General features: G+C 45.0%; 1 protein-coding gene across 1 annotated transcript in view; it reads right to left on the bottom strand.

Moving 5' to 3' along the window:
• The window catches only part of LOC124719894 (alpha-mannosidase 2), a 784015-nt gene that overhangs the window by 66607 nt on the left and 690010 nt on the right, over positions 1–27398 (bottom strand). Inside the window, exon 14 of the mRNA XM_047245074.1 lies at positions 15786–15938. Within this exon, the coding sequence (XP_047101030.1) occupies positions 15786–15938 (153 nt within the window). The remainder of the gene's footprint in view (positions 1–15785; positions 15939–27398) is intronic.

The raw sequence follows: 27398 nt of genomic DNA, 5'->3' as shown, positions 1-27398 counted from the left end.
GACCCTTTGACCAAAACCACTACTGCTTATGACCTCATGACTCCTTCTCGTTATGCTTCAAAGATACCATGTACCAGAATGTTCCATTCTACAATCAAAAATATGAGGCTGTATTCAAAAGTTTTCAAAAATAAATTAACCTCTCTTGCATCAGTGCCATAATTGGCTGTGAAGTGAGTGGTTCAATTGTTAATGGTGAGCATATTTAGCGTCTCATGTTTCAATCAGTCTCCAGTTTTGCACCAGCTCGCATGAAAGAGCAGTGTATCCATAGGAAGTTTCATCCCAAACCTACAAAAACTGCTGCAGAGGCGCTGCAAATGTTGAAACGAGATCTTTGAACCAGTACTTTGGTTGAGACATGAGCCAACAACTAGTATAAGTGTCTCAAAAAAGGGAAAAACAACAGATAACTATGACCTTCCATTGGCTGTCAATTGGTATCATACTAGCAACTACTCAGTAATTGAGGGATCTGGTATTCTAAGATAGCATACAGCCCACCAAAGATCTGTATAGTTATTTTGGGAATATTTCATGATAAGCTACAGTCTACCAGAAGAGCTGAACACGAGAAAAAATGCGGCCAATTTATGCTAGGATAGTTGCAAGATGGTAAGAAGCAGTACTGTGTCGACATTAGCAGGGTATAAAAAATGCTTCAAAATGATCCAGACTTTTTTTCGAAATTTATCAGCGGTGGTAAATGTTGCTTTATTTCTGTGATTTTCAGGCTGAACTGGAATCATCACAAAAGAAGACTTCTTTTTCAAATCGACCAAAAAAGCTCAACAAGACGAGAGTAACATTAAGTTACTAACTTGTTTGTGTCATACTGTTCATGAAGAGTACGTCCGCATTAATCAGTCAGTAAATAACCAGTCCATCGCAATGTAAGATGTTTCCTGGAGAACAGGAGGAGAAAACGGCCACAGAAGTGGACTACAAACACCTGGGAATTCTATCATACAATACCTGACTATCTCTCTCTCTCTCTCTCTCTCTCTCTCTCTCTATATATATATATATATATATATATATATATATATATTGTGGTCCATTTATCGTGAGCGGGCAAAATATCTCACGAAATAAGCATCAAATGAAAAAACTACAATTAACGAAACTCGTCTAGCTTGAAGGGGGATACCAGATGGCGCTACGATTGGCCCACTAGATGGTGCTGCCATAGGTCAAACGGATATCAACCGCCTTTTTTAAAATAGGAACCCCTAGTTTTTATTACATATTCGTGTAGTACGTAAAGAAATATGAATGTTTTAGTTGGATAGCTGATAGTCCATGCTGCTGCAAACGTCGTCGAACTGTTCGTGCAGATGGTTGTTGTCTTGCAAACATCCACACCTGTTGACACAGGGATCGAGACGTGGCTGCACGATCCGTTACAGCCGTGCGGATAAGATGCCTGTCATCTCGACTGCTAGTGATACGAGGCCGTTGGGATCCAGCACGGCGTTCCGTATTACCCTCCTGAACCCACCAATTCTATATTCTGCTCACAGTCATTGGATCTCGACCAACGCAAGCAGCAATGTCGCGATACGATAAACCGCAATTGCGATAGGCTACCATCCGACCTTTATCAAAGTCGGAAACGTGGTGGTACGCATTTCTCCTCCTTACACGAGGCATCACAACAACGTTTCACCAGGCGACGCCAGTCAACTGCTATTTGTGTATGAGAAATCGGTTGGAAACTTTCCTCGTGTCAGCACGTTGTAGGTGTCGCCACCGGCGCCGACCTTGTGTAAATGCTCTGAAAAGCTAATAATTTGCATATCACAGCATCTTCTTCCTGTCGGTTAAATTTCGCGTCTGTAGCACGTCATCTTCATGGTGTGGCAATTTTAATGGCCAGTAGTGTAAAAAGAATAACAGAGCTTTTGCTTATTCACTCCCTTCTTGCTTCTTGTAACCGTTTAAGAAATTTATCTTTCTCACAATCCCTGTTGGACCTTTGAGTGACTTCCATGGTAATTTTCCACCAGTCATACATCTTTTCCTTTAGTATTTGGTTCTCTAGCTTCCCAGAAGCACCTATCATATTTATACTCTCCTATCTGCAACATTACACTCTTTCCACACTGTCGCTCACACAACTCCTGTCGACAAGCGCAGAAGCAGAAAAGACAGCAGACAAAAGCTTTCTGTAAAGTGCATGTAGAATACTGTGGCCGGAAGATGCGCAGATGGCAGGGTATGGGAGGGGAGAGCTGTGGGTAGTGGTGGGGGTTACGGGCAGGCGCTGTAGGGGAAATGCCGAGCTCTGGAGGGGAAGTGCCATTCTGAACTGAAGCCTACACTCACATTATTTTGTAAATATTAAGTGGGACCTCTTCATGCCATACTTGTTTGGAGACCATTCAAAAAGATCCACAGTCACCTCTGCCCTGGTTAGTATCTGAAAAGAAATTCACCGAAAATGTGGCGATTTACTTCTGCCTGGCTTTAAACCATCTGTATCTTTCACAGGTCTGCACCCGGTAGCTGAGTGGTCAGTGTGACAGAATGTCAATGCTGAGGCCTCGGGTTCGATTCCCGGCTGGGTCGGAGATTTTCTCCGCTCGGGGACTGGGTGTTGTGTTGTCCTAATCATCATCATCATTTCATCCCCATCGACGCGCAAGTCGCCGAAGTGTCATCAAATCGAAAGAGTTGCACCTGGTGAACGGTCTAACCGACAGGTGGCCATAGTCACACGACATTCATTCACTTTCAGAGAAGCGTTATCAGTAGTGAATTTTGAGTAAAACCTACATTTCTCTTGCTGCCATGTTAAAATTAGCTTCTTTTGCGAAAAAACAGCGGAGTTTACAGTGTTTCATCTCACTAACATGTTGCACAGACACAATTACAAGAGAATCCTGAAACTGTTGTTAAGTAAAACTTACGTGTTCAATTGCTTATGAAAAAGCACATCCTTGGTACAAAAATAAACGTGTACTGTCTTCACTTACGTTGTTCCAAAACCCACAGCATTTCTCGTGTCACCAGCTATTCTACATCTACATCTACATGATTACTCTGCTATTGACAATAAAGTGCCTGGCAGAGGGTTCAATGAACCACCTTCAAGCTGTCTCTCTACCGTTCCGCTCTCGAACGGCACGCGGAAAAAACGAGCACCTAAATTTTTCTGTGCGAACCCTGATTTCTCTTATTTTATCGTGATGATAATTTCTCCCTATGTGGGTGGGTGCCAACAGAATGTTTTCGCAATCGGAGGAGAAAAGTGGTGGTTGAAATTTCACGAGAAGATCCCATCGCAACGAAAAACGCCTTTGTTTCAATGATTGTCACTCCAATTCACGTATCATGTCTGTGGCACTACCTCCCCTATTTCGCGATAACACAAAACGAGCTGCCCTTCTTTGTACTTTTTCAATGTCATCCGTCAGTCTCACCTGATGCGGATCCCACACCGCACAGCAATACTCCAGAATAGGGCGGACATGCGTAGTGTAAGCAGCCTATTGGTGTCCCTTAAAAATTACATTCTTTCATCGAAAACGTCTGTAGTTAGCAGATTAACATATTAGATAATGAGGTTTCACATAATAATCACACGCCAAAATACTATTCTCTTTGCGTGCTATCATTTACCAAAATCGCGTTTCCATTTCTCAAAGCATTTATGAAACATGAGGAATGTTGTGAACAAGAGGTCTGTTCACAAAATTCCGGAACTTTGTGCACAAAATTTTTATGCGCTTACCTTTTACTTATTGTGCACGGTCCCTTCGAAATTGATACACCGATCCCAATGCTGTTTCCACTTCCGGAAGCAGTCTCGGTTGACCTCTTGCTGGATCGCGCGAAGCGCCGTCTGCGAAGTTTCTATTATCTCGTCTATCGTTGCAAATCTCCGTCCTTTAACATTGTCTTCAACTTTGGAAATAAAAAATGGTCCGCAGTCTGGACAGTGTAGGCCGTGTATTACACTATCAAATTTCTTTGTCAAAGATTTGATCAAAGTTGTGATCAAATATTCGTCAAATATATTTGACAAACATCTTTGAGGTGGCGCTCAAAAGGAGTATTACACTGTCATCATATTTTTCGTCAAAGTTCAAGATGGCTGACAACAACAACTTGTTATTAAGTGCAGCAGTTGCATGTACCACAGTTGCACTGTGAGCACATGCGGGACAGAAGCGGGGGAAAAAAAGGAAACGTATCTGGGTGAAGCCGTGGGTTTTACGACGACACGATAAAAGCATTCAACAAAACTTGTTACGTCAACTTATAGTCGAAGACGTCAAGTCGTACATCAGTTACTTAAGAATGGATGAGCATACATTTCTGTATGTGCTCAGTGAAGTGTATCCTCATATCACAAAGCACAATATTCACTTAAGAACTGCTACATCTGCAGAAGAGAGGCTCACTGTAACACTCCGATTCCTTGCTACAGGAGAGGGTTATGTTAGGTTAGGTTAGGTCAGGTTAGGTCTCCAATCTTCTTAATCTAATTTTGTATTCAGGGTGCCTCACGTTGTAAAGCGCCTCATCAGCTTCATACATCTCTATTAATTTTGTAGCTGTCGGCACACACCAATTGTATTTACCGGCAATGTTTATAAAAACACTAGAGATGACAGAACGCTGCAGCGAAGCTAGCGCTCCATGTGGTAACATGGCACATTGCAGTGAACAGAAGACAAGCAACTTCTTTGATCAAATCTACAGCGAGGCCCTAGATTTGGTCAAATATTTGACGACATTTGACAAAGTTCCCTATTACACCATCAAATTTCTTTGACAAACATATTTGACAAAGACACTGGACAAAGAAATTTGAAAGTGTAATACTGGCCTTACAGGATGATTCAGCACAGCGATTTGGTTTTTTGTGCAATGGTCACGCACCAGCAGGGAAGAATGTGCGGGAATTTTATCGTGATGCAAGATCCGTGAATCGCCTCCCACATTTCAGGCCGTTTCCTTCTCACGTTTTCTCGCATGCGTCGCAACATGTCCTGATAGTACCATCGATTAACTGTTTGTCCCTGCGACGCGGATTCATGATGAACTCATCCTTCAATGTCAAAAAAGAAAAAAAATACCTATCAGCATGGCTTTAATATTTGACCTTTCTTGACAAGCTTTTGTAGGTCGTGGAGCACCTTTCCCAACGCACTGTGAAGATTGAATTTGGTCTCAACATCATAACCATAGACCCTCTTCTCATCATTTCTGATTCTCTTAAGGAACATCTCATCTGCGCGATGCAAAAGCTCCTCATAGATTGGAAGGTGGAGAAGGTCTTTTTGGTCCCAACTCGCGAGCAATGGGACGAACTTGGCGGCAACACGATGCATTTCACGATGCTGTGTCAGGAGTTCACGAGATTATCCAACTGAAATGGTACATCCTTCTGCAATCTCTCATACCGACAGCTTTCGACTGGCACGCACAATTTCGTTCACGTTGCTGATGGAGTACGGCTCCATCACTCATCACCGTAGGCTTCCTGCATCATTTAGTGTGTCTCTCTAAAGGTTTTCTTCACTTTCCCGCAAAATTTGATGCAGACGCGTTGCTACACTAATTCTGCGATCTCTAAATTCGCAAACTGTGCGACGCAACGTTCTAGTCCATACAGCACTGAACAATAACTAACAGACATACCGAGGGCCGTCCACAAACTAATTCCCGCTTCTATTTCTATCCGCAGCAGCGCTACGATCGCAGTTACTCTGACTCGAGGAGAAGACATGTACGCCATTTTCAGATCGCTGCTGCCGACTTGTGCTTTGTACTGCTTGTTTATAATGACGGCCGTAATTGAAAATGCCGCCGCGCGGCGAAATTTCGTAATGGTCTCGCAGTAACCAAGTGAATTGATTATTTGGCGCCGGCTGCGGTGACCGAGCGGTTCTAGGCGCTTCAGTCCGGAACCGCGTGATTGCTACGGCCGCAGGTTCGAATCCTGCCTCGGGCATGGATGTGTGTGATCTCCTTAGGTTAGTTAGGTTTAAGTAGTTCTAAGTTCTACGGGACTGATGACCTCAGAAGTTAAATCCCGTAGTGCTCAGAGCCATTCTTGATTGTTTCCCTCGTGGTAAGAAATCAGTCAGGAAAATGTCTTTTCTGTCCCAAAAAACGGTGCACATGACTTTTCGAGGTGTCAAGATTTGTTTAGGCTTAACCTTCGTTGGCGACGAAGTGTGCTTCCATGCCGCCCAGGGTGGCCGAGCGGCTCTAGGCGCTACAGTCTGCAACCGCGCGACAGCTACAGTCCAGGTTCGAATCTTACCTTGGGCATGGATGTGTGAGATGTCCTTAGGTTAGTTTGGTTTAAGTAGTCCTAAGTTCTAGGGGACTGATGACCTCAGAAGTTAAATCCCGTAGTGCTCAGAGCCATTTGAACCTTTTTTTTTTTTTTTTTTTTTTTTTTAGCCTCCATTCCATTTATTGCCGTTTTGTTTCAGGGTTGGCGTACGATACCCAAGTTTCATCATCCGTGACTATCGGAAAAAGAAAACCATCGCCTTTTTCATTGTAGCGTCAAAAACTGAAGTGCACTGCCCATCTGTTGTTTTTCGTGTTGTTCAGTAAGAATTTTGGGTACCCAACGTGAACAAAGTCTTCGAAATTTCAGTTTTTCGGTAACAATTTCATGAATAAGTGATGGTGAGATTTTCGGAACTTCCATAGCAAAGGGCCGGCCGGGGTGGCCGTGCGCTTCTAGGCGCTTCAGTCTGGAACCGCGTGACCGCTACGGTCGCAGGTTCGAATCCTGCCTCGGGCATGAATGTGTGTGCTGTCCTTAGGTTAGTTAGGTTTGAGTAGTTCCAAGTTCTAGGGGACTCATGACCACTGATGTTACCGAGCGAGGTGGCGCAGTGGTTAGACACTGGACTCGCATTCGGGAGGACGACGGTTCAATCCCGCGTCCGGCCATCCTGATTTAGGTTTTCCGTGATTTCCCTAAATCGCTCCAGGCAAATGCCGGGATGGTTCCTTTCAAAGGGCACGGCCGACTTCCTTCCCCGTCCTTCCCTAATCCGATGAGACCGATGACCTCGCTGTCTGGTCTCCTTCCCCAAACCAACCAACCAACCACTGATGTTAAGTCCCATAGCGCTCAGAGCCATTTGAACCGTTTTCCATAGCAAGGGCACTAAGTGTAAACTTACGGTTGTGCTTAATCTTCTCTTCAATTGTGTGAACCAGGTCATCAGTAACCACAGACGGGTGTCCTCTTCGTTCTTCATCGTGCACTTTATCACGCCCTTCATTGAACAGTCTGACACATATTCTAACCATTGAATCACTCACAGCATTTTGTCCGTAATCCTCCCAGATTTGCCAATGAATTTCCTTCGGTTTAACTTTCTTTGCATTTAGAAAACGAATCTCAGATCTGATTTCACACACGGCAGCATTTTCAATTACGGCTGACATTATAAAGAAGCAGTACAAAGCACACGTCGGCAGCAGCGATCTGAAAATGGCGTACATGTCTTCTCCTCGAGTCAGAGTAACTGCCGTGCATGCTCGGAAACTGCGGTCGTAGCGCTGGCGCGGATAGAAACAGAATCGGAACTTACTTTCTGGACGACCCTCGTACAACAATGAAAGTTGCGGCAGTTGCAAAATAAACACAGCTATGCGCAGCAATGCCAGCCGCATTTCGCTCCAACACACAATTGGCGCTAAATTGCAAATGTTCAGGAATGTTTTGAACAAACGTCGTACAAACATTACGCTTTCGTTTGGCAGTGTGTTTACATTGGCCAGCCGCTTGTTGGTCCAACAGCAGCTGAAGTTGCGTTGAAACGGTAGGAGCTTCGTGACTCATTGTCTTGGACTCTGAATAAACCGAGGGCGTTGGATTTATAGGTATTGTCCAAAAATGATTGCCTATCGTAGTCACATGGTCCAAACGATACATATCGAACGTGCAATCCTAAATCGATCATGGGACCCCGGTGGCGGGCGTTGTGATCGTCCTTTTTATCTGTTTTCCGTCGTTCCCTTACTTGCTCTAAATTACATACCGCCGCGAATTATTTGTGAGTTGCTAGGGAAACCCAGACGATTTATGTCGTTAGTGAGTGGGATGTCTAATTTTCTTAACGTTTCTTCGGCGGATTCTGTCACATGGAAGAATCTACTTCCATGTTTATGGAGCGTAGAAAATTGTTCGACTTTTTGTAGCAAATATGGAGTACTACCAGACGAGGAAAGAAGGGACTGTGTAGACTGTGGTGGTGCGAAATACGTAAAACTTCGTAAGAAACAGTTTCGACGCTGAAATACCGTTACAATTTCATTGCGGACAGTGCGAAAAACGAACGGGTGTCAGGAAGAATACATGGTTCGTCTCTTCCAAATTATCCATCCACACCACCGTAATGGACTTTCACATGACGACAATACCGACAACGAGTAAGGTAAGTCGTTTCCTTTGCAATTACAAGTATTTTTGTAACGCTCTTCTTTTGTCGTTGCTGTTGTGACCAGCGTAAACATACTCATAACGCCCGCCAGAGTCGCATGATCGATTTACGATCGTACGTTCGATATATATCGTTTGGATCACGCGACTCCGATAGGCAATCATTCTTGGAAATTGTTGGTGCAACAGTAGCAAAGTTGCGTAGAAACAGTAGGAGCTTCGTGACTCATTGTCTTGGACTCTGATTAAACCAAAGGGGTTAGAATTATCCTCGCAGTAAACAGAAGGCAATCGGTTTCTTTGATCAAATCTAAGGCGAGGCACTCAGTTTGGTCAAATAAGTTTGACGAAGCCAACATTTGGCAAAAGTCGAACTACGTCAAATACACTCCTGGAAATTGAAATAAGAACACCGTGAATTCATTGTCCCAGGAAGGGGAAACTTTATTGACACATTCCTGGGGTCAGATACATCACATGATCACACTGACAGAACCACAGGCACATAGACACAGGCAACAGAGCATGCACAATGTCGGCACTAGTACAGTGTATATCCACCTTTCGCAGCAATGCAGGCTGCTATTCTCCCATGGAGACGATCGTAGAGATGCTGGATGTAGTCCTTTGGAACGGCTTGCCATGCCATTTCCACCTGGCGCCTCAGTTGGACCAGCGTTCGTGCTGGACGTGCAGATCGCGTGAGACGACGCTTCATCCAGTCCCAAACATGCTCAATGGGGGACAGATCCGGAGATCTTGCTGGCCAGGGTAGTTGACTTACACCTTCTAGAGCACGTTGGGTGGCACGGGATATATGCGGACGTGCATTGTCCTGTTGGAACAGCAAGTTCCCTTGCCGGTCTAGGAATGGTAGAACGATGGGTTCGATGACGGTTTGGATGTACCGTGCACTATTCAGTGTCCCCTCGACGATCACCAGTGGTGTACGGCCAGTGTAGGAGATCGCTCCCCACACCATGATGCCGGGTGTTGGCCCTGTGTGCCTCGGTCGTATGCAGTCCTGATTGTGGCGCTCACCTGCACGGCGCCAAACACGCATACGACCATCATTGGCACCAAGGCAGAAGCGACTCTCATCGCTGAAGACGACACGTCTCCATTCGTCCCTCCATTCACGCCTGTCGCGACACCACTGGAGGCGGGCTGCACGATGTTGGGGTGTGAGCGGAAGACGGCCTAACGGTGCGCGGGACCGTAGCCCAGCTTCATGGAGACGGTTGCGAATGGTCCTCGCCGATACCCCAGGAGCAACAGTGTCCCTAATTTGCTGGGAAGTGGCGGTGCGGTCCCCTACGGCACTGCGTAGGAGCCTACGGTCTTGGCGTGCATCCGTGCGTCGCTGCGGTCCGGTCCCAGGTCGACGGGCACGTGCACCTTCCGCCGACCACTGGCGACAACATCGATGTACTGTGGAGACCTCACGCTCCACGTGTTGAGCAATTCGGCGGTACGTCCACCCGGCCTCCCGCATGCCCACTATACGCCCTCGCTCAAAGTCCGTCAACTGCACATACGGTTCACGTCCACGCTGTCGCGGCATGCTACCAGTGTTAAAGACTGCGATGGAGCTCCGTATGCCACGGCAAACTGGCTGACACTGACGGCGGCGGTGCACAAATGCTGCGCAGCTAGCGCCATTCGACGGCCAACACCGCGGTTCCTGGTGTGTCCGCTGTGCCGTGCGTGTGATCATTGCTTGTACAGCCCTCTCGCAGTGTCCGGAGCAAGTATGGTGGGTCTGACACACCGGTGTCAATGTGTTCTTTTTTCCATTTCCAGGAGTGTATATTTCATAAACCAACTTTGTCAAAGAAACTTGATAGCGTTATACCGTCCCAAAGCCGTCTTCTCACGGCACGTGGAAACGCAGATGACCCGGAACTGGTGACGTCACAGTCTGGAATTCCACTTTTAACTGCACTGTGCAGCATGAAATAGAAAATATCGTCTGTCAGATATTTACGTGAGATGCTACATGTTTTCCGTCACAGGAGCCCTCATACTATATGGTGTTAAGGTATTTGGTGGATTTCCTTTGTCACAGAGTACGTGTAATGAATACAAGCTGATTCAAAGCATCGGCAAATTGAGAATCTTTCAAAAAACGTATAGTTTTAGCTACTACTTGTTATAATGAAATGACAGGAAACTACAGATCGGTACGTAAAGGGCTCCTGTACTTGATTTTTTTCGTGTTACAACTTGTGTACTACGAAAGCATTTACATCTACATCTACATGGATACTCTGCAAATCACATTTAAGTGCCTGGCAGAGGGTTCATCGAACCATCTTCATAATTCTCTATTATTCCAACCTCGTATAGCGCGCGGAAAGGATGAACACCTATATCTTTCCGTACGGGCTCTGATTTCCCTTATTTTATCATGGTGATCGTTCCTCCCTATGTAGGTCTGTGTCAACAAAATATTTTCCCGTTCGGAGGAGAAAGTTGGTGACTGGAATTTCGTGAGAAGATTCCGTCGCAACGAAAAACGCCTTTCTTTTAATGATGTCCAGCCCAAATCCTCTATCATTTCTGAGACACTCTCTCGCATGTTTCGCGATAACACAAAACGTGCTGCCTTTCTTTGAACGTTTACGATGTACTCCGTCAGTCCTATCTGGTAATGATCCCACACCGCGCAGCAGTATTCTAAAAGAGGACGGACAAGCGTAATGTAGGCAGTCTCCTTAGTAGGTCTGTTACATTTTCTAAGTGTCCTGCCAATAAAACGCAGTCTTTAGTTAGCCTTCCCCACAACGTTTTCTATGTGTTCCTTCCAATTAAAGTTGTTCGTAATACCTAGGGATTTAGTTGAATTTACGGCTTTTATATTAGACTGATTTATCGTGTAACCGAAGTTTAACGCGTTTCTCTTCGCACTCATGTGGATGACCTCACACTTTTCGTTATTTAGGGCCAACTGCCACTTTTCGCACAATTCAGATATCTTTTCTAAATCGTTTTGCAGTTTGTTTTGATCTTCTGATGACTTTATTAGTCGATAAACGACAGCATCATCTACAAACAACCGAAGACGGCTGCTGAGATTGTCTCCCAAATCGTTTATATTGATAAGGAACAGCAAAGGGCCTATAACACTACCTTGAGGAACGCCAGAAATCACTTCTGTTTTACTCGATGGCTTTCCGTCAATTACTCTCTGACAGGAAATCACAAATCCAGTCACATAACTGAGACGATATTCCATAAGCACGCAATTTCACTACGAGCCGCTTGTGTGGTACAGTGTCAAAAGCCTTCCAGAAATCCAGAAATAAGGAATCGATCTGAAATCCCTTGTCAGTAGTACTCAATACTTCATGTGAATAAAGAGCTAGTTGTGTTTCACAGGAACGATGTCTACTAAATCCATGCTGACTGTGTGTCAATAGACTGTTTCCTTCAACGTAATTCATAATGTTCGAACACAATACATGTTGCAAAATCCTGCTGCATATCGACGTTAACGATATGAGCCGGTAATTTAGTGGATTACTCCTACTACGTTTCTTGAATATTGGTGTGACCTGTGCAACTTTCCAATCTCTGGATACGGATCTTTCGTCGAGCGAACGGTTGTATATGATTGTTAAGTATGGAGCTAATGCATCAGCATACTCCGAAAGGAACCTAATTGGTATACGGTCTGGGCCGGAAGACTCGCTTTTATTAAGTGATTTCAGTTGGTTCACTACTCCGAGGAATTTACTTCTACTTTATTCATGTTGGCAGCTGTTCTCGATTTGAATTCTGGAATATTTACTTCGTCTTCTTTTGTGAAGGCATTTCGGAAGGCTGTGTTTAGTAACTCTGCTTTGGCAACACTGTCTTCGATAGTATCTCCATTGCTATCGCGCAGAGAACGCATTGATTGTTTCTTGCCGCTAACACACTTCACATACGATCAGAATCTCTTTGGATTTTCTGCCAGGTTTCGAGACAAAGTTTCGTTGTGGAAACTGTTATAGGCATCTCGCATTGAAGTCCGCGCTAAATTTCGATACCACTAAATTTCGATACGGTGTCAATGTTACACTGCAATGATGATCTATCAAAAGTTCGTCTTTTTGCTACAATTTGTATATTAAATTTCAAATAATAACATCTGTTGATACAGTCTTTAGATAGTGTATACCGTATACGGAAACTATGTAGCGATGTCGAAGCCATAGCACAGCTGATAGTATCCCGAGTTCATGAGCTGTAAAGAGTAGGAAGTTCGCATACGTCTGCTTCAAAATATATTTTTGCCTTTTGTTTTCTAAAAGATTCGAGTTTTTCTTATTCATTTGATGCACGTATTATCTCAGAAGTCGACGTTATTTGTTATAAACAATGTATCTGCTGCAATTCTTGTTGCAAAGGCCAATGAGTGGACTGGAATATTTCCCCAGTTACCAGAAATCTTAACATGAATGCCAGAGTATGTGTGGAAGTAAAGACATATTACACACTGGAAGTTTGCGCTATTTTGAAACTTTGTGTGTGTGTGTGTGTGATGAAGTACGTTATTTCAGAGTGTTGATAGCACTGACAATATGGATATTATGAACGCATATTGAATATTTCGTTCGTAAGGGACAGTAATATTATGAGGGCTGCAACTATTGATAAATACAAATAAAACAGTTTTCTGCATCAGTCACCTGTTTATTCTGCTACTACGTGTTTCGAAGGTTCACACTATCATCTTCAGGTGGAGAACTGTTTATTCACATGGCTGGTGTTGTCGTGGAGTCCAGACGTCTTTTCATAGTAGCACACCAAGGGCAGAGTAGGCTATTTTACGTTTATTTAGAAAAGGCGCTTTTGAGGTACAATTCTCTGTCAAAAATTCATATTTTTAACCCGACAAGTACGTTTCCTACAATAAATAAACAATTTTTGTCATCAACAAAAGGCGCAAAATGACTACACTACGATTGGTGTGCCGGCCGGTGTGGCCGTGCGGTTCTAGGCTCTTCAGTCTGGAACTTTCGAATCCTGCCTCGGGCATGGATCTGTGTGATGTCCTTAGCTTAGTTAGGTTTAAGTAGTTCTCAGTTCTAGGGGCCTGGTTACTACAGATGTTAAGTCCCATAGTGCTCAGAGCCATTTGAACCATTTTGAACCATTGGTGCGCTACCGTTAGAAGATGTGTGTACTCCCCACCAACACACACCAGCCATGTAAATCAACAATTCTCCACCTGGGGATGATGGTGTGAACCATCGAAACACGTAGTGGCAAAATAAGCAACTGACTGATGCAGAAACTGTTTTGTTTGTATTACGAATAGGCAAATTCGCTTTAGACACTATGCTTTAACTATATTAAATTTAAAACCGAAAATGGGATTAAGAGTTCAACTGACTTAACGAATAGCTTCTACTAGTATGTATCTAAGATCGCTGTGCAGAAGTGTGAAGCGTTCCTCTACCAGAAATTCACTGTTTGAGCCGTCGACGAGTCAAGAATCTCCTTCGCACTTTTCTCCACTCTTCTTCGACCATTGCCGACAGAGTTAACGTGGTGTCACCGCCAGACACCACACTTGCTAGGTGGTAGCCTTTAAATCGGCCGCGGTCCGTTAGTATACGTCGGACCCGCGTGTCGCCACTGTCAGTGATTGCAGACCGAGCGCCGCCACACGGCAGGTCTAGTCTAGAGAGACTCCCTAGCACTCGCCCCAGTTGTACAGCCGACTTTGCTAGCGATGGTTCACTGTCTACATACGCTCTCATTTGCCGAGACGACAGTTTAGCGTAGCCTTCAGCTACGCCATTTGCTACAACCTAGCAAGGCGCCATATTCAGTTACTATAAGAAATATCTTCAAGAATGTATTCTGAACAGACAATATTGTGAATCATGTACCGTCAAGAGCGACGTTCATCATTGATGGATTATAGTTATGTATCAAACTAATTACGTCCGCTTTCTGAATTCTCATTCCTTGCCATGTTGCAGACCTCACGTCAGTAAGCTAAAACGCTTGCATTTCGGCCTCCACTTGTAACACGGTGTTGGCTCTACTGCCAACACAAAAGTTAATGCCGCTATGTGTGAGCTATTTGTGAGCCAAATAAAGCCGACAACTGCCACTGGAGAGCGTTGCCAGCTCGTCCAGTGTGTGGAAGGTACTGTCCCTCATTACATGGGATGTCGCGTCCATGTCCACATCAACATTAGTTGCCTTCTCCAGTGGGACGACAGCTTAAGGGCAAGGTGAATCCTGCGCTGGGTTCCTGGTGACACAGCTGGTCGCTAACAACTGGGTGCGCCCTGCCTAGAATGGCTTACCTTTCTACCCGACACATTTCCCCAGTACTATAAAGAGAGGTATGTCAGACATGCTGTCCCCTCCACCATCCTCCACACCTATAAAACCCTCATCCGCCCTATCCTTTGTTACGTCCATCCGGCCTGGATCTCCGCTCCCCCTACCTTTTATAAATCCCTTCAAATGCTCGAACGCCATGCCCTCTGCCTCACCTACTGCATCCGTCTCCCCTCCCCCACACGGATCCTGTACGACCTTATTCCCTTCCCCCACCACCTCCCTTTCCACGAACCGATACGGATCCTGTACACGTCCCGTAAACTCGATCCTCCTCACCCGCTCATATCTCCCATCCCCTCCCACCCCTGCCTGCTGCCGCGCTTGTACTTCCACGTCCCACCTGCTCTCCATCTCTCCACTCTCCTTTCCCTCTCCCAAGGTGGCTTCCACCAGCTCCCCTCCATCTACCCCTCTTATCAACTATGATCCTCCCCTCCCTCTTCCTGTGTTTGTTCCTTTGGGCACCCTCTTCCCCCCTTCCCTCCCTCCACCCTTCCTCACCCGGCGCCGGGCTTCCCCTACCCCCCAACCCTCATTCCTCCCCCATCTCCCCTCCCATTGGCGTCTCCGCTCTCGCCTCTCCCACCCCCTCCACCTTCTTCCCCCCTCAGCAGGTCCCCAGACTCGAACACGTTAAGTGGACATCCGCGCACCCGAGATCGTCGCCATCGGTTTCGTGTGTGGGCCGTCGTGTTTGTGCCTCAGTGTTTTTCACCGCCCACGCTCCATCGTTCTCGTGTCGTCTCCATCGTCAGTGTCCGTGTTCAGTGCTAACAGATTCTATGGTTGTCTTCGCGTGCGAACGGCTTCGTGTTTTTCGTTACTATGTCTACTGTTTCTTGTCCCCCACTACGTTCTGTATATTCTGTGTCTCCATTGTTTTTCTTCTGTAAAACCTGTGGCTGAAGAGCAGCGTACTGTGCTGCTGCCAGCCCACCTTATGTAAGGTGTTAAATAACAATAAAGGTAAAAAAACAAAAACGTGCTGTCGGTGGCTGCTACCCACCTTGACACGCCGCTGCATGCTGAAGCCGTTGAGGTCAGAGTAGAACTCTGGGGGGTCCCCGTTGCTGATGTCGGTGACGAGCCGCATGAAGAGCTCCGTCTCCCGGTTTCTGGGCGGCGCTCCCAGGTCCACCACCACGTCCAGGCTCACACCCTGTTAGGAAAAAAAAAAGACATGAGTACAGGCCAGGCTGTCAGCTGTGCACAAGTACTATAGGACTGCAAGCGAAGTTCTCACTCTCAACATTATGTGAGTGAGCTTCCTTAGCCCAGAAGTTGGTACAACTTTCAATAATCCCCATGCTTAACTGCTAGTTGCAGGTGGGAGACTTCAGTTCAATGCAGCATACCGGAAAAATGATGTGTGTCTGTAGAGGGGAATGGTAACAAAACATTTGTTCACCTGATCTTAGTAAGTTAGACCAGTATGAGGGACCTGTACCAGACAGAGATAACAAAGAGGGCTCAGTGACAGGTTGTTTGACACATGGCCAGGCCACCCGTAAGTGGCAGAGTGGAAGTGGCACCCCAACAGATGTTAGGTGACCGAACTTTTGAAGAAGGGAAGGCCGAGGGACAAAATTATATCTGTATACGTATGTAACGAGGTGGAGGCTTACCTCACAAGGGGTAAGATAGTTACTGCCTACAGGAAAATTAAAGAGACCTTTGGAGAAAGGCGAACCACTTGCATGAATATCAAAAGCTCAGATGGAAACCCGGTTCTAAGCAAAGAAGGCAAAGCAGAAAGGTGGAAGGAGTATATAGAGGGTCTATACAGGGGCGTTGTACTTGAGGACAATATTATGGAAATGGAAAAGGATGTAGATGAAGATGAAATGGGAGATATGATACTGCGTGAAGAGTTTGACAGAGCACTGAAAGACCTGAGTCGAAACAAGGCCTAGGGAATAGACAACATTCCATTAGAACTACTGACGGCGTTGGGAGAGCCATTACTGACAAAACTGTACCATCTGGTGAGCGAGATGTATGATACAGGCGAAATTCCCTCAGACTTCGAGAAGAATGTAATAATTCCAATCCCAAAGAAAGCAGGTGTTGACACATGTGAAAATAACCGAACTATCAGTTTAATAAGTCACAGCTGCAAAATACTAACCGGAATTCTTTACGGACGATTGGAAAAAAAGGGGTAGAAGCCGACCTTGGGAAAGATGAGTTTGAATTCCGGAGAAATATTGGAACATGTCAGACAATACTGACCCTACGACTTATCTTAGAAGCTAGATTAAGGAAAGTTCGGAGTAGGTATTAAAATCCATGGAGTAGATGACATTGTAATTCTGCCAGAGACAGCAATGGACTTGGAAGAGCGGTTGAACGGAATGCGCAGTGTCTTGAAAGGAGGATATAAGATGAACATCAACAAAAGCAAAACGAGGATAATGGAACGTAGTCGAATAAAATCGGGTGATGCTGAGAGTATTAGATTAGGAAATAAAACACTTAAAGTAGTCAAGGAGTTTTGCTATTTGGGGAACAAATTAACTGATGATGGTCGAAGTAGAGAGGATATTAAATGTAGACTGGCAATGGCAAGGAAAGCGTTTCTGAAGAAGAGAAATTTGTTAACATCGAGTATTGATTTAAGTGTCAGGAAGTCGTTTCTGAAAGTATTTGTATGGAGTGTAGCCATGTATGGAAGTGAAACATGGACGATAAAGAGTTTGGACAAGAAGAGAATAGAAGCTATCGAAATATGATGCTACAGAAGAATGCTGAAGATTAGATGGGTAGATCACGTAATTAATGAGGAGGTATTGAATAAAATTGGGGAGAAAGGGAGTTTGTGGCACAACTTGACTAGAAGAAGGGATCGGTTGATAGGATTAGTACTGGAGGGCAGCGTGGAGGGTAAAAATCGTGGAGGGAGACCAAGAGATGAACACACTAAGCAGATTCAGAAGGATGTAGGTTGCAGTAGGTACTGGGAGATGAAGAAGCTTGCACAGGATAGAGTAGCATGGAGAGCTGCATCAAACCAGTCTCAGGACTGAAGACCACAACAACAACAACAACGTATTTACATTCTTCATTCAACTGTGAGTTTTTTCGAGACTGAATGATTCGCCGAACTGTGTGTGCTGGGACATCACACAAGCACATGTGATCAATGTGCTTTTGTTAGTTTATACTAGGGGCGTTTAATAAGTAATGCTACACTTTTTTGTGATAGCAGGTTGATTTTACTCACGATTACAATACACCAAAGCATTCCGTGCTCTTTTGGCTAAAAAACAGTATTTTTCATCTCCGTACACCACCTTACTGGAAGATCGTGTCTGCCCACACGGTGCCACTCAACTGTTCAACGTCGGAGCCAATGTCTTTCTGCATCAACAGCCTCCCCATCATCTTTATACTGCTTCCTGTCGAATGCATCCTTCATTATGCCAAACATACACTACTGGCCATTAAAATTCCGATACCAAGAAGAAATGCAGATGATAAACGGATATTCATTGCACAAATATATTATACTAGAACTGACATGTCATTACATTTACACGCAATTTGGGTGCATAGATCCTGAGAAATCAGTACCCAGAACAACCACCTCTGGGCGTAATAACGGCCTTCATACGCCTGGGCATTGAGTCAAACAGAGCTCGGATGGCGTGTACAGGTACAGCTGCCCATGCAGCTTCAACACGGTACCACAGTTCATCGAGAGTAGTGACTGGCGTATTGTGACGAGCCAGTTGCTCCGCCACCATTGACCAGACGTTTTCAATTGGTGAGAGATCTGGAGAATGTGCTGGCCAGGGCAGCAGTCGAACATTTTCTGTATCCAGAAAGGCCCGTACAGGACCTGCAACATGCGGTCGTGCATTTTGCTGCTGAAATTTAGGGTTTCGTAGGGATCGAATGAAGGGTAGAGCCACGGGTCGTAACACATCCGAAATGTAACGTCCACTGTTCAAAGGGCCGTCAATGCGAACAAGAGGTGACCGAGACGTGTAACCGATGACACCCCATACCATCACGCCGGGTGATACGCCAGTATGGCGATGACGAATACACGCTTGCAATGTGCATTCACCGCGATGTCACCAAATACGGATGCGACCCTCATGATGCTGTAAACACAACCTGGATTCATCCGAAAAAATGACGTTTTGCCTTTCGTGCACCCAGGTTCGTCGTCGAGTACACCATCGCAGGCGCTCCCGTCTGTGACACAGCGTCAAGGGTAACTGCAATCACGGTCTCCGAGCTGATAGTCCATGCTGCTGCAAACGTCATCGAACTGTTCGTGCAGATGGTTGTTGTCTTGCAAACGTCCCCATCTGTTGACTCAGGGATCGAGACGTGGTTGCACGATCCGTTAGAGCCATGCGGATAAGATGCCTGTCATCTCAACTGCTAGTGATACGAGGCCGTTGGGATCCAGCACGGCGTTCCGTATTACCCTCCTGAACCCACCGATTCCATATTCTGCTAACAGTCATTGGGTCTCTACCAACGCGAGCAGCAATGTCGCGATACGATAAACCGCAGTCGCGACAGGCTACACTCTGAGCTTTATCAAAGTCGGAAACGTAATGGTACGCATTTCTTCGCCTTGCACGAGGCATCACAGCAACGTTTCACCAGGCAACGCCGGTCAACTGCTGTTTGTGTATGAGAAACGTTCCTCATGCCACGGCGCCAACCTTGTGTGAATGCTCTAAAAAGCTAATCATTTGCATATCACAGCATCTTCTTCCTGTCGGTTAAATTTCGCGTCTGTAGCACGTCATCTTCGTGGTGTAGTAATTTTAATGGCCAGTAGTGTATGTAAGCTGGATGTGTAAGAATAGGGCTGCAGGGCTGACGAGAAGAAAAGTCGAGTGCAGTTTTGTGAGCTCTTCTTGGGTGTGCAGAGTTGCGCGAGTCCTTGCATAATCACAGAGAAGGAATAGTTTGCGTATTTGTGGCAATGAACACACAGAAGTCATTTCTTCAGTTTCCTGACGGTAGAAGAGTTCACTGCAGAGTCTATTGTTGCACGATGAGGGAGGACATCGAAGAGAATAACCCCTCTGTAAGACCATCGCTACGTCTATACTGGGTGATGGTGCAGTTTCGAACTTTTTCTTCGGAGGAGAGATGGTGTCAGACCATTCCACGGATTACAGTTTTGTTTCCAGATCGAATTGACGAACCCACGTTTCATCACCTGTGACGATGTTCGACAAAAAATTGTCACATCCAGCCCCGTAATGAAGAAGCAGTTCCACATAGATGGTCCTTCATTGTTCCTCATGGTCTTCTATTACGCGGTGAGGAATCCGGCGGGCAAACACATTTGAGTACAGCAACTGGTGGACGAGTGTGTCAGCACTACCGACAGAGATGCCGAGCTGAGCAGTGAACTGTTTGACTGTGATCCGTCGATCACCTCAAACAAGTGTGTCGGCATTTTCCAAGTCCTAATTGTAATCCGCCAGTAACCTCGAATGAAAGTGTCCGCACCTTCCGACATTACAGGACTCAGAGCTGTGTGCAGATGGCCGGCATACAGGAGATTGGACGGGTTTGCGCAACCTCGTTGTCTCGCCCAACCACTCTACGTGCTTTTATTCACTGCCATGTCTCCGAAGATATTCTGCAAGCACCTACGAAACTCAGCGACTTTTTGGTTTTCCGCCAAACGACACACAATGACAGGTCTGAGAGAGCCTGTATACAGAGAGAGTGGCCACAGAGTGAAGTTGCCCATGATTGGTCGATTAGCTTTGGCAGAAAAATGGAGCCAAACTTGTCTCGCGTTTCCTATGTTCGCCGTGCTTTTGAGTTGAAGTTCAGAGGACTTTTGGAAACGATTAAAAGGTATTTGAATTATTGAGAGACTTGTTACGCGTTGCGCATGCATGTTCGGTTTAGTTGTATATCGTTTCTCGTATGTCATTTGCGTTTGCGATCTTAAGTTCGAGTTGAAATAATGAAGCGTTTTGTGATGAATTCGGTAGGCCTACATGTTTGAAGTAAACACGTTAGTAATTGTACAGTATTGTTTTTGACATCTGTAATTCGTTCTGCAGACGTTCGTAAACGATGCCGGGTTGTGCTGCATTTGGTTGTTCCAATAGAGGTGAAGGTGGATTTCGCATGTTAGCATTTCCACGCAATGAAGAAAGACAAAAGCAGTGGGCAGTCGCAGTCAACAGGGCTGACATAAATCAAACAGGAGCCTTGTGGAAACCAACCAAGTACTCTTATCTATGCGAAGTAAGTCGTTTTTGCTTTTTACTACATATAAAACAACTTGCAATATACATAGTTACATTTGAAAACAGACCTGTAAATTGGCTGTGTGAAAATTATTATAACGCATTATTCTTATAAACAGGCATTTAACGAATGATTTCGCCACATTGTCTTGTGCTTTTGATTCGGTGAGTGTGTACTCCACTACTGCACTACTGGCCATTCAAAAGACCCACCCGCGGTTTGGCAGAAAAATGGTCGCCGTATCGTCCGGTTGGCCACTCCCTATAAGGCTCTCTAACAGGTCTCCGCTTGAAACGCCACCTATTGGAAGTTCATGAAACTACAGGGACAGAAGCGGTAATATTCCACGCAGTCGCACAAGGGATTCCGCACTTTTCAACCGAAATTGGCCGAGAAAAAAAGATGTGTAGCATTACTTACCGAGCGGCGCCTTGTATTTCAACAGAAACTGCTCAGTCGATGGGGCGTGATCAGGGCACGTTTTCTATCACGTTTTTTAAGTCGCTGAGCTATGTGGGACAGTGATCAGCACACTAGACTTGCAGTCCACAGACGACGGTTCAAATCTTCGTCCGAGCATTCAGATATAGGGTTTTCCACGATTTTCCTACATCGCTCTGGGCAAAAGGCGGGAAAGTTTCTGTGTTGTCACCGCCAGACACCACACTTGCTAGGTGGTAGCCTTTAAATCGGCCGCGGTCCGTTAGTATACGTCGGACCCGCGTGTCGCCACTATCAGAGATTGCAGACCGAGCGCCGCCACACGGCAGGTCTAGTCTAGAGAGACTCCCTAGCACTCGCCCCAGTTGTACAGCCGACTGTGGTAGCGATGGTTCACCGCATACATACGTTCTCATTTGCAGAGACGACAGTTTAGCATAGCCTTCAGCTACGTCATTTGCTACGTCCTAGCAAGGCGCCATATTCAGTTACTATAAGAACAGATAATATTGTCAATCATGTACCGTCAAGAGCGACGTTCATCATTAACGGATTTTTGTTGTTGTTGTGGTCTTCAGTCCTGAGATTGGTTTGATGCAACTCTCCATGCTACTCTATCCTGTGCAAGCTTCTTCATCTCCCAGTACCTACTGCAACCTACATCCTTCTGAATCTGCTTAGTGTATTCATCTCGTGGTCTCCCTCTATGATTTTTACCCTCCACGCTGCCCTCCACCACTAAACTGGTGATTCATTGATGCCTCAGAACGTGTCCTACCAAGCGATCCCATCTCCTAGTCAAGTTGTGCCACAAACTCCTCTTCTCCCCAATACTATTCAATACTTCCTTATTAGTTATGTGATCTACCCATCTAATCTTCAGCATTCTTCTGTAGCACCACATTTCGAAAGCTTCAATTCTCTTCTTGTCCAAACTATTTATCGTCCATGTTTCACTTCCATACATGGCTACACTCCATACGAATACTTTCACAAACGACTTCCTGACACTTCAATCTATACTCGATGTTAACAAATTTCTCTTCTTCAGAAACGGTTTCCTTGCCATTGCCAGTCTACATTTTATATCCTCTCTACTTCGACCATCATCAGTTGTTTTGCTCCCCAAATAACAAAACTCCTTTACTACTTTAAGTGTCTCCGTTCCTAATCTAATTCCCTCAGCATCACCCGACTTAATTCGACTACATTCCAATACCGTCGTTTTGCTTTTGTTGATGTTCATCTTATAGCCTCCTTTCAAGACACTGTCCATTCTGTTCAACTGCTCTTCCAAGTCCTTTGCTGTCTCCGACAGAATTACAATGTCATCGGTGAACCTTAAAGTTTTTATTTCTTCTCTATGGATATTAATTCCTACTCCGATTTTTTCTTTTGTTTCCTTTACTGCTTGCTCAATATACAGATTGAACAACATCGGGGAGAGGCTACAACCCTGTCTCACTCCCTTCCCAACCACTGCTTCACTTTCATGCCCCTCGACTCTTATAACTGCCATCTGGTTTCTGTACAAATTGTAAATAGCCTTTCGCTCCCTGTATTTTACCCCTGCCACCTTCAGAGTTCGAAAGAGAGTATTCCAGTCAACATTGTCAAAAGCTTTCTCTAAGTCTACCAATGCTAGAAACGTAGGTTTGCCTTTTCTTAATCTAGCTTCTAAAATAAGTCGTAGGGTCAGTATTGCCTCACGTGTTCCAACATTTCTACGGAATCCAAACTGATCTTCCCCGAGATCGGCTTCTACCAGTGTTTCCATTCGTCTGTAAAGAATACGCATTAGTATTTTGCAGCCGTGACTTGTTAAACTGATAGTTCGGTAATTTTCACATCTGTCAACACCTGCTTTCTTTGGGATTGGAATTATTATATTCTTCTTGAAGTCTGAGGGTATTTCGCCTGTCTCATACATCTTGCTCACCAGACGGTAGAGTTTTGTCAGGACTGGCTCTCCCAAGGCCGTCAGTAGTTCTAATGGAATGTTGTCTACTCCCGGGGCATTGTTTCGACTTAGGTCTTTCAGTGCTTTGTCAAACTCTTCACGCAGTATCATGTCTCCCATTTCATCTTCATCTACATCCTCTTCCATTTCCATACTATTGTCCTCAAGTAGAACGCCCCTGTATAGACCCTCTATATACTCCTTCCACCTTTCTGCTTTCCCTTCTTTGCTTAGAACTGGGTTTCCATCTGAGCTCTTGATGTTCATACAAGTGGTTCTCTTATCTCCAAAGATCTCTTTAATTTTCCTGTAGGCAGTATCTGTCTTACCCCTAGTGAGATAAGCCTCTACATCCTTACATTTGTCCTCTAGCCATGCCTGCTTAGCTATTTTGCACTTCCTGTCGATCTCATTTTTGAGACGTTTGTATTCCTTTTTGCCTGCTTCATTCATTGCATTTTTATATTTGCTCCTTTCGTCAATTACATTCAATATTTCTTCTGTTACACAAGGATTACGTCCGCTTTCTGAATTCTCATTCCTTGTCATGGTCCAGACCTCACGTCAGTCTAGTTCTTCCCTCCTCACGCCAGCTTGTGTGAGCTAAAACGTGTGCATTTCAGCCTCCACTCGTAACACAGTGTTGGCTCTTCTGCTAACGCAAATGTTTATTTCGCCATCCTTGAAAGATTCCCACTTTGTGTTCCATCTCGGATAACCTGGATGTGGAAGGGGCGTTAAAGACTAGCCTTCCATCCTTCCTTTTCTTATGTCCGGCAAGCGGCCTGTCTTTGAATCTGCCTGAAGCAACAGCACGTTTCTCCCACTGAAGCAGGGGCGCTTTAAGAGGGGAGCCTCAACGAAGAGGTGTCTAAATGCGTTCACTTGCTCTGTCGCTGTATGCTGTGTCTACAGACGTTACGCAGCCACACACACGCCACTAATAGAGGCTCACCATTTTTCTGGGAGGTGAAGCTGGGACCAATTTTGTAACTGTGAGAGGTGGCATGAGCCCCCTCTCATATTTCTATCTTACTCTGAGTAATTAGATTTTCCTCTCTGATTGCATGCGGTGAAAAGTTGCTATTCCTTCACACGTGGACTTCCCGTGCAGCATCTCTCGCCACCCGGGTCGTCCGGTGACAGGCGAGTTCTCCTGAGCTTGAGAGGGTTAAGCCGACGGGTGTGAGGGAACCGAGTGGATGCTGCCCAGACGCCGACATTGTCGTAAGAGTGGCGGCGACACGCCCACAGGGGCCTGACGGAGCGGCTGGGCTAGAGATTCCGTTACTTCGCAGAAACGTAGTGAAAAAACTTTCTGGCGGGCTACCAGCGAGGTGTGAGAATGACTTGTGTTCCCAGGCAGTCTTGGCGGGCAAATTCCCACGTTTTCTGCAAAATCGTAACTGTGATTGGCTTGCTCAGGGCATAGCTCCGTGACGTAGAAAAATCGGCGCTAAATTGGTGCCAAGAATCTCCATTGGTGGAAAGGTAGTGCTTCGGCAATAGAGTGGAATTTTCCGCCCGTTTTCGAGTTGCTGATTCGCACGTTTAACCACGGCCACTGTGGTGGGGGAGGTAATGTTCTGTGTTCGGCTTGTACGGGTGCTCTTGTGGGGGTCGGCTCTCGCCTTTCAGTCGGAGTAGGTTACAAGACTGAGCTCTCGCTGCTCTGGACAGCCTGCCTTCCGTTGGCTGTCTAATATACTTTTATTTAATTGTAACTGTTTGATGAAGTTGCTGAAGTTTCGACTTCAACGTAGCTTTCCGAGTATAATTGGCAATTGAGCGTTCTGCGTACAAGCGGCCTATGTTGTCGGTCTCGGGCAGTTTTGGCTAAAGTTGACTGTATCAGAGTTACTGTGTGACTTCGCTTGTTAAAATCAGTCACTGTGCCGTCAGTGATTGTGTGGCGAGCCTTCTTCGCCGCCCTCAGAGGCGTATTTGTGTTGCTAGGAAGTCTTTAGTCTGGAACAACCAGACCAGGATAATTAGTTTCGGGCTATACTCGCGACATTATCATCACCACGACGGGACGTCGAAGCAACCAGCCATCGCTTTCGGTACGCCAGATCGTGTCCTTGCAGTTAAGAAGACAGCTTGGTAAGGCTTGTCCGCAGCACCGGCAGATTAGGGAATTTGCACTGTGACAGTCAGAGCTCAGCAGATCGCGCATGTTCCCATCTTTTCTTACGTGGTTCTGTCTTGGGTGTTCATTGTCTGAGTTCTCACTACTGTAGCAGCAATTAATGTTGGGTTGGCTGGGTGTTTCTCGTAAGATCTGAGTTGCAAGGGATTGGCTCCACATACCACTTCGTCATAAATGTCACTATCTAGTTTATGGACAACTTCACTTTTACAGCATTTATTGGAGTATCCATTTTGACGTATTGTAAATGTTTCATGTGTTTTGTTTATTATTTTGAGTTTAGTCATAATAAATCATATTGTTGTTTTGGACAGAACTTTCATTCTGTTAAGGGGAGCCGGAGGTGCCTATGCTGCCCATGTTAAAATCACTAAGTTTGAGGAACATTTATGAATAAACTACCAAATAGAAAAATTTGAATTTTTTTTTTACATATAGAGTGGTTTAGTATTGCAGTTATGACAGAGGGATTTTGGAGTATCTTTTCTAGTTTCCTTCCAATTATTTTTTTTATTAATGACCCAAATTTTTTTAGAAATAATTGCTTTATAATTAAACTGAAATGAAACTACTGAACATATTGCCAAATGGCTGTGTTACAGTGTAAGTTTGACCACTAGGAGTGCTGTATAAAAATTTCATCTCTCTAGCTTGAGTGGATTTTGAGAAAATGTTCCTCATATTCGAAAAATTCTAATTTATGGGAAATGGCTTTCAGAGTTTCTCAATACATTCCTGCACTATAGGATGGATTATCAGGGTCTTCTTCTTCTTCATCCTCCAAAAGCTTCCTCTTCTGTCTTCTTTTCTGGCCTGTTGTTCCATCATACTTCATATGCCTTTCTCTTCTTTCTGCTCCTCTTATCCTTTCTCTGTCAATATTTCTTAGTGCCCGTACAGTGTTCACCCCAGCTGTAAATCCTAATGCCTTCAGAACTTCACACTTCACACTGTTCCCTTGGTTGTAGGTTGCTATTGCATCATAAATGCCAAAGTGCAGTGTTTTTATGCTTACAAACACCCTTTTAGGAATCACTTTCCAAATCAAATTGTTTACGCTCTCATTAGGATTCTGTGTCTTTCCGTGTAGACATTTGTGTAACAATTCTGGCTGTGCTAAGTCCTGAAAAATTGGTTTTATTGCATTTATCACAGCTGGTGGCAAACCATGTTTGTGATCATAGTCCTTTTTTGCATTATATTTGCACCAGGAATCTTTTGGGCACAGGCTGTGTTGAGGGTATTAATTGGAAGAGGCAGTATGAAGGAACAATGCTCACACTGCTTTTCACATGTCACTAACATTACTAGTATTTTGCCTTATAGCATACCCATAGTATCTCTGTAGACGTTCAATCACCTCATCAGTAATCCTGCCTCTCCCTCCTATTGTCTTTCCATCACTGAGCTTACTTGAAGCCAAAGTTTGTTTGAGCCTTCGAAGCCGTGCACCTATACGCTTTTGCACATTCCCAATGCATTCCAACTTTTCAACTACAAATTCATTTCCATATGGTTTCAGTTCCTCTATAGTCTTGAAACCTTTGGAGTCACCATCCCCAAGGTAGTATTTGTACCTAACATTGTATCTGGGAACTGAACGTTCAAAAATTTGTTTCACTCCATCCACTTCCATTGCTCCACTTGATCCACTAAAATTTGCCTCACAGGTTCCACTGTGCTCTCCTTTGATTTTATTTTTGCACCTACAATGTTTTCATAATATTGCAACATCTATCACTTTTGCACTATCAGCACAAGTAGCAGTTACAACCCCATTCAGGGATTTATGACCCCTCTTTAGCCAGGAACCATCTAATGCC

Source organism: Schistocerca piceifrons, chromosome 11 (genome assembly GCF_021461385.2).
Source record: "Schistocerca piceifrons isolate TAMUIC-IGC-003096 chromosome 11, iqSchPice1.1, whole genome shotgun sequence".
Taxonomy (NCBI): Eukaryota; Metazoa; Arthropoda; class Insecta; order Orthoptera; family Acrididae; genus Schistocerca; species Schistocerca piceifrons.
This window is presented reverse-complemented; position numbering and strand designations above follow the sequence as displayed.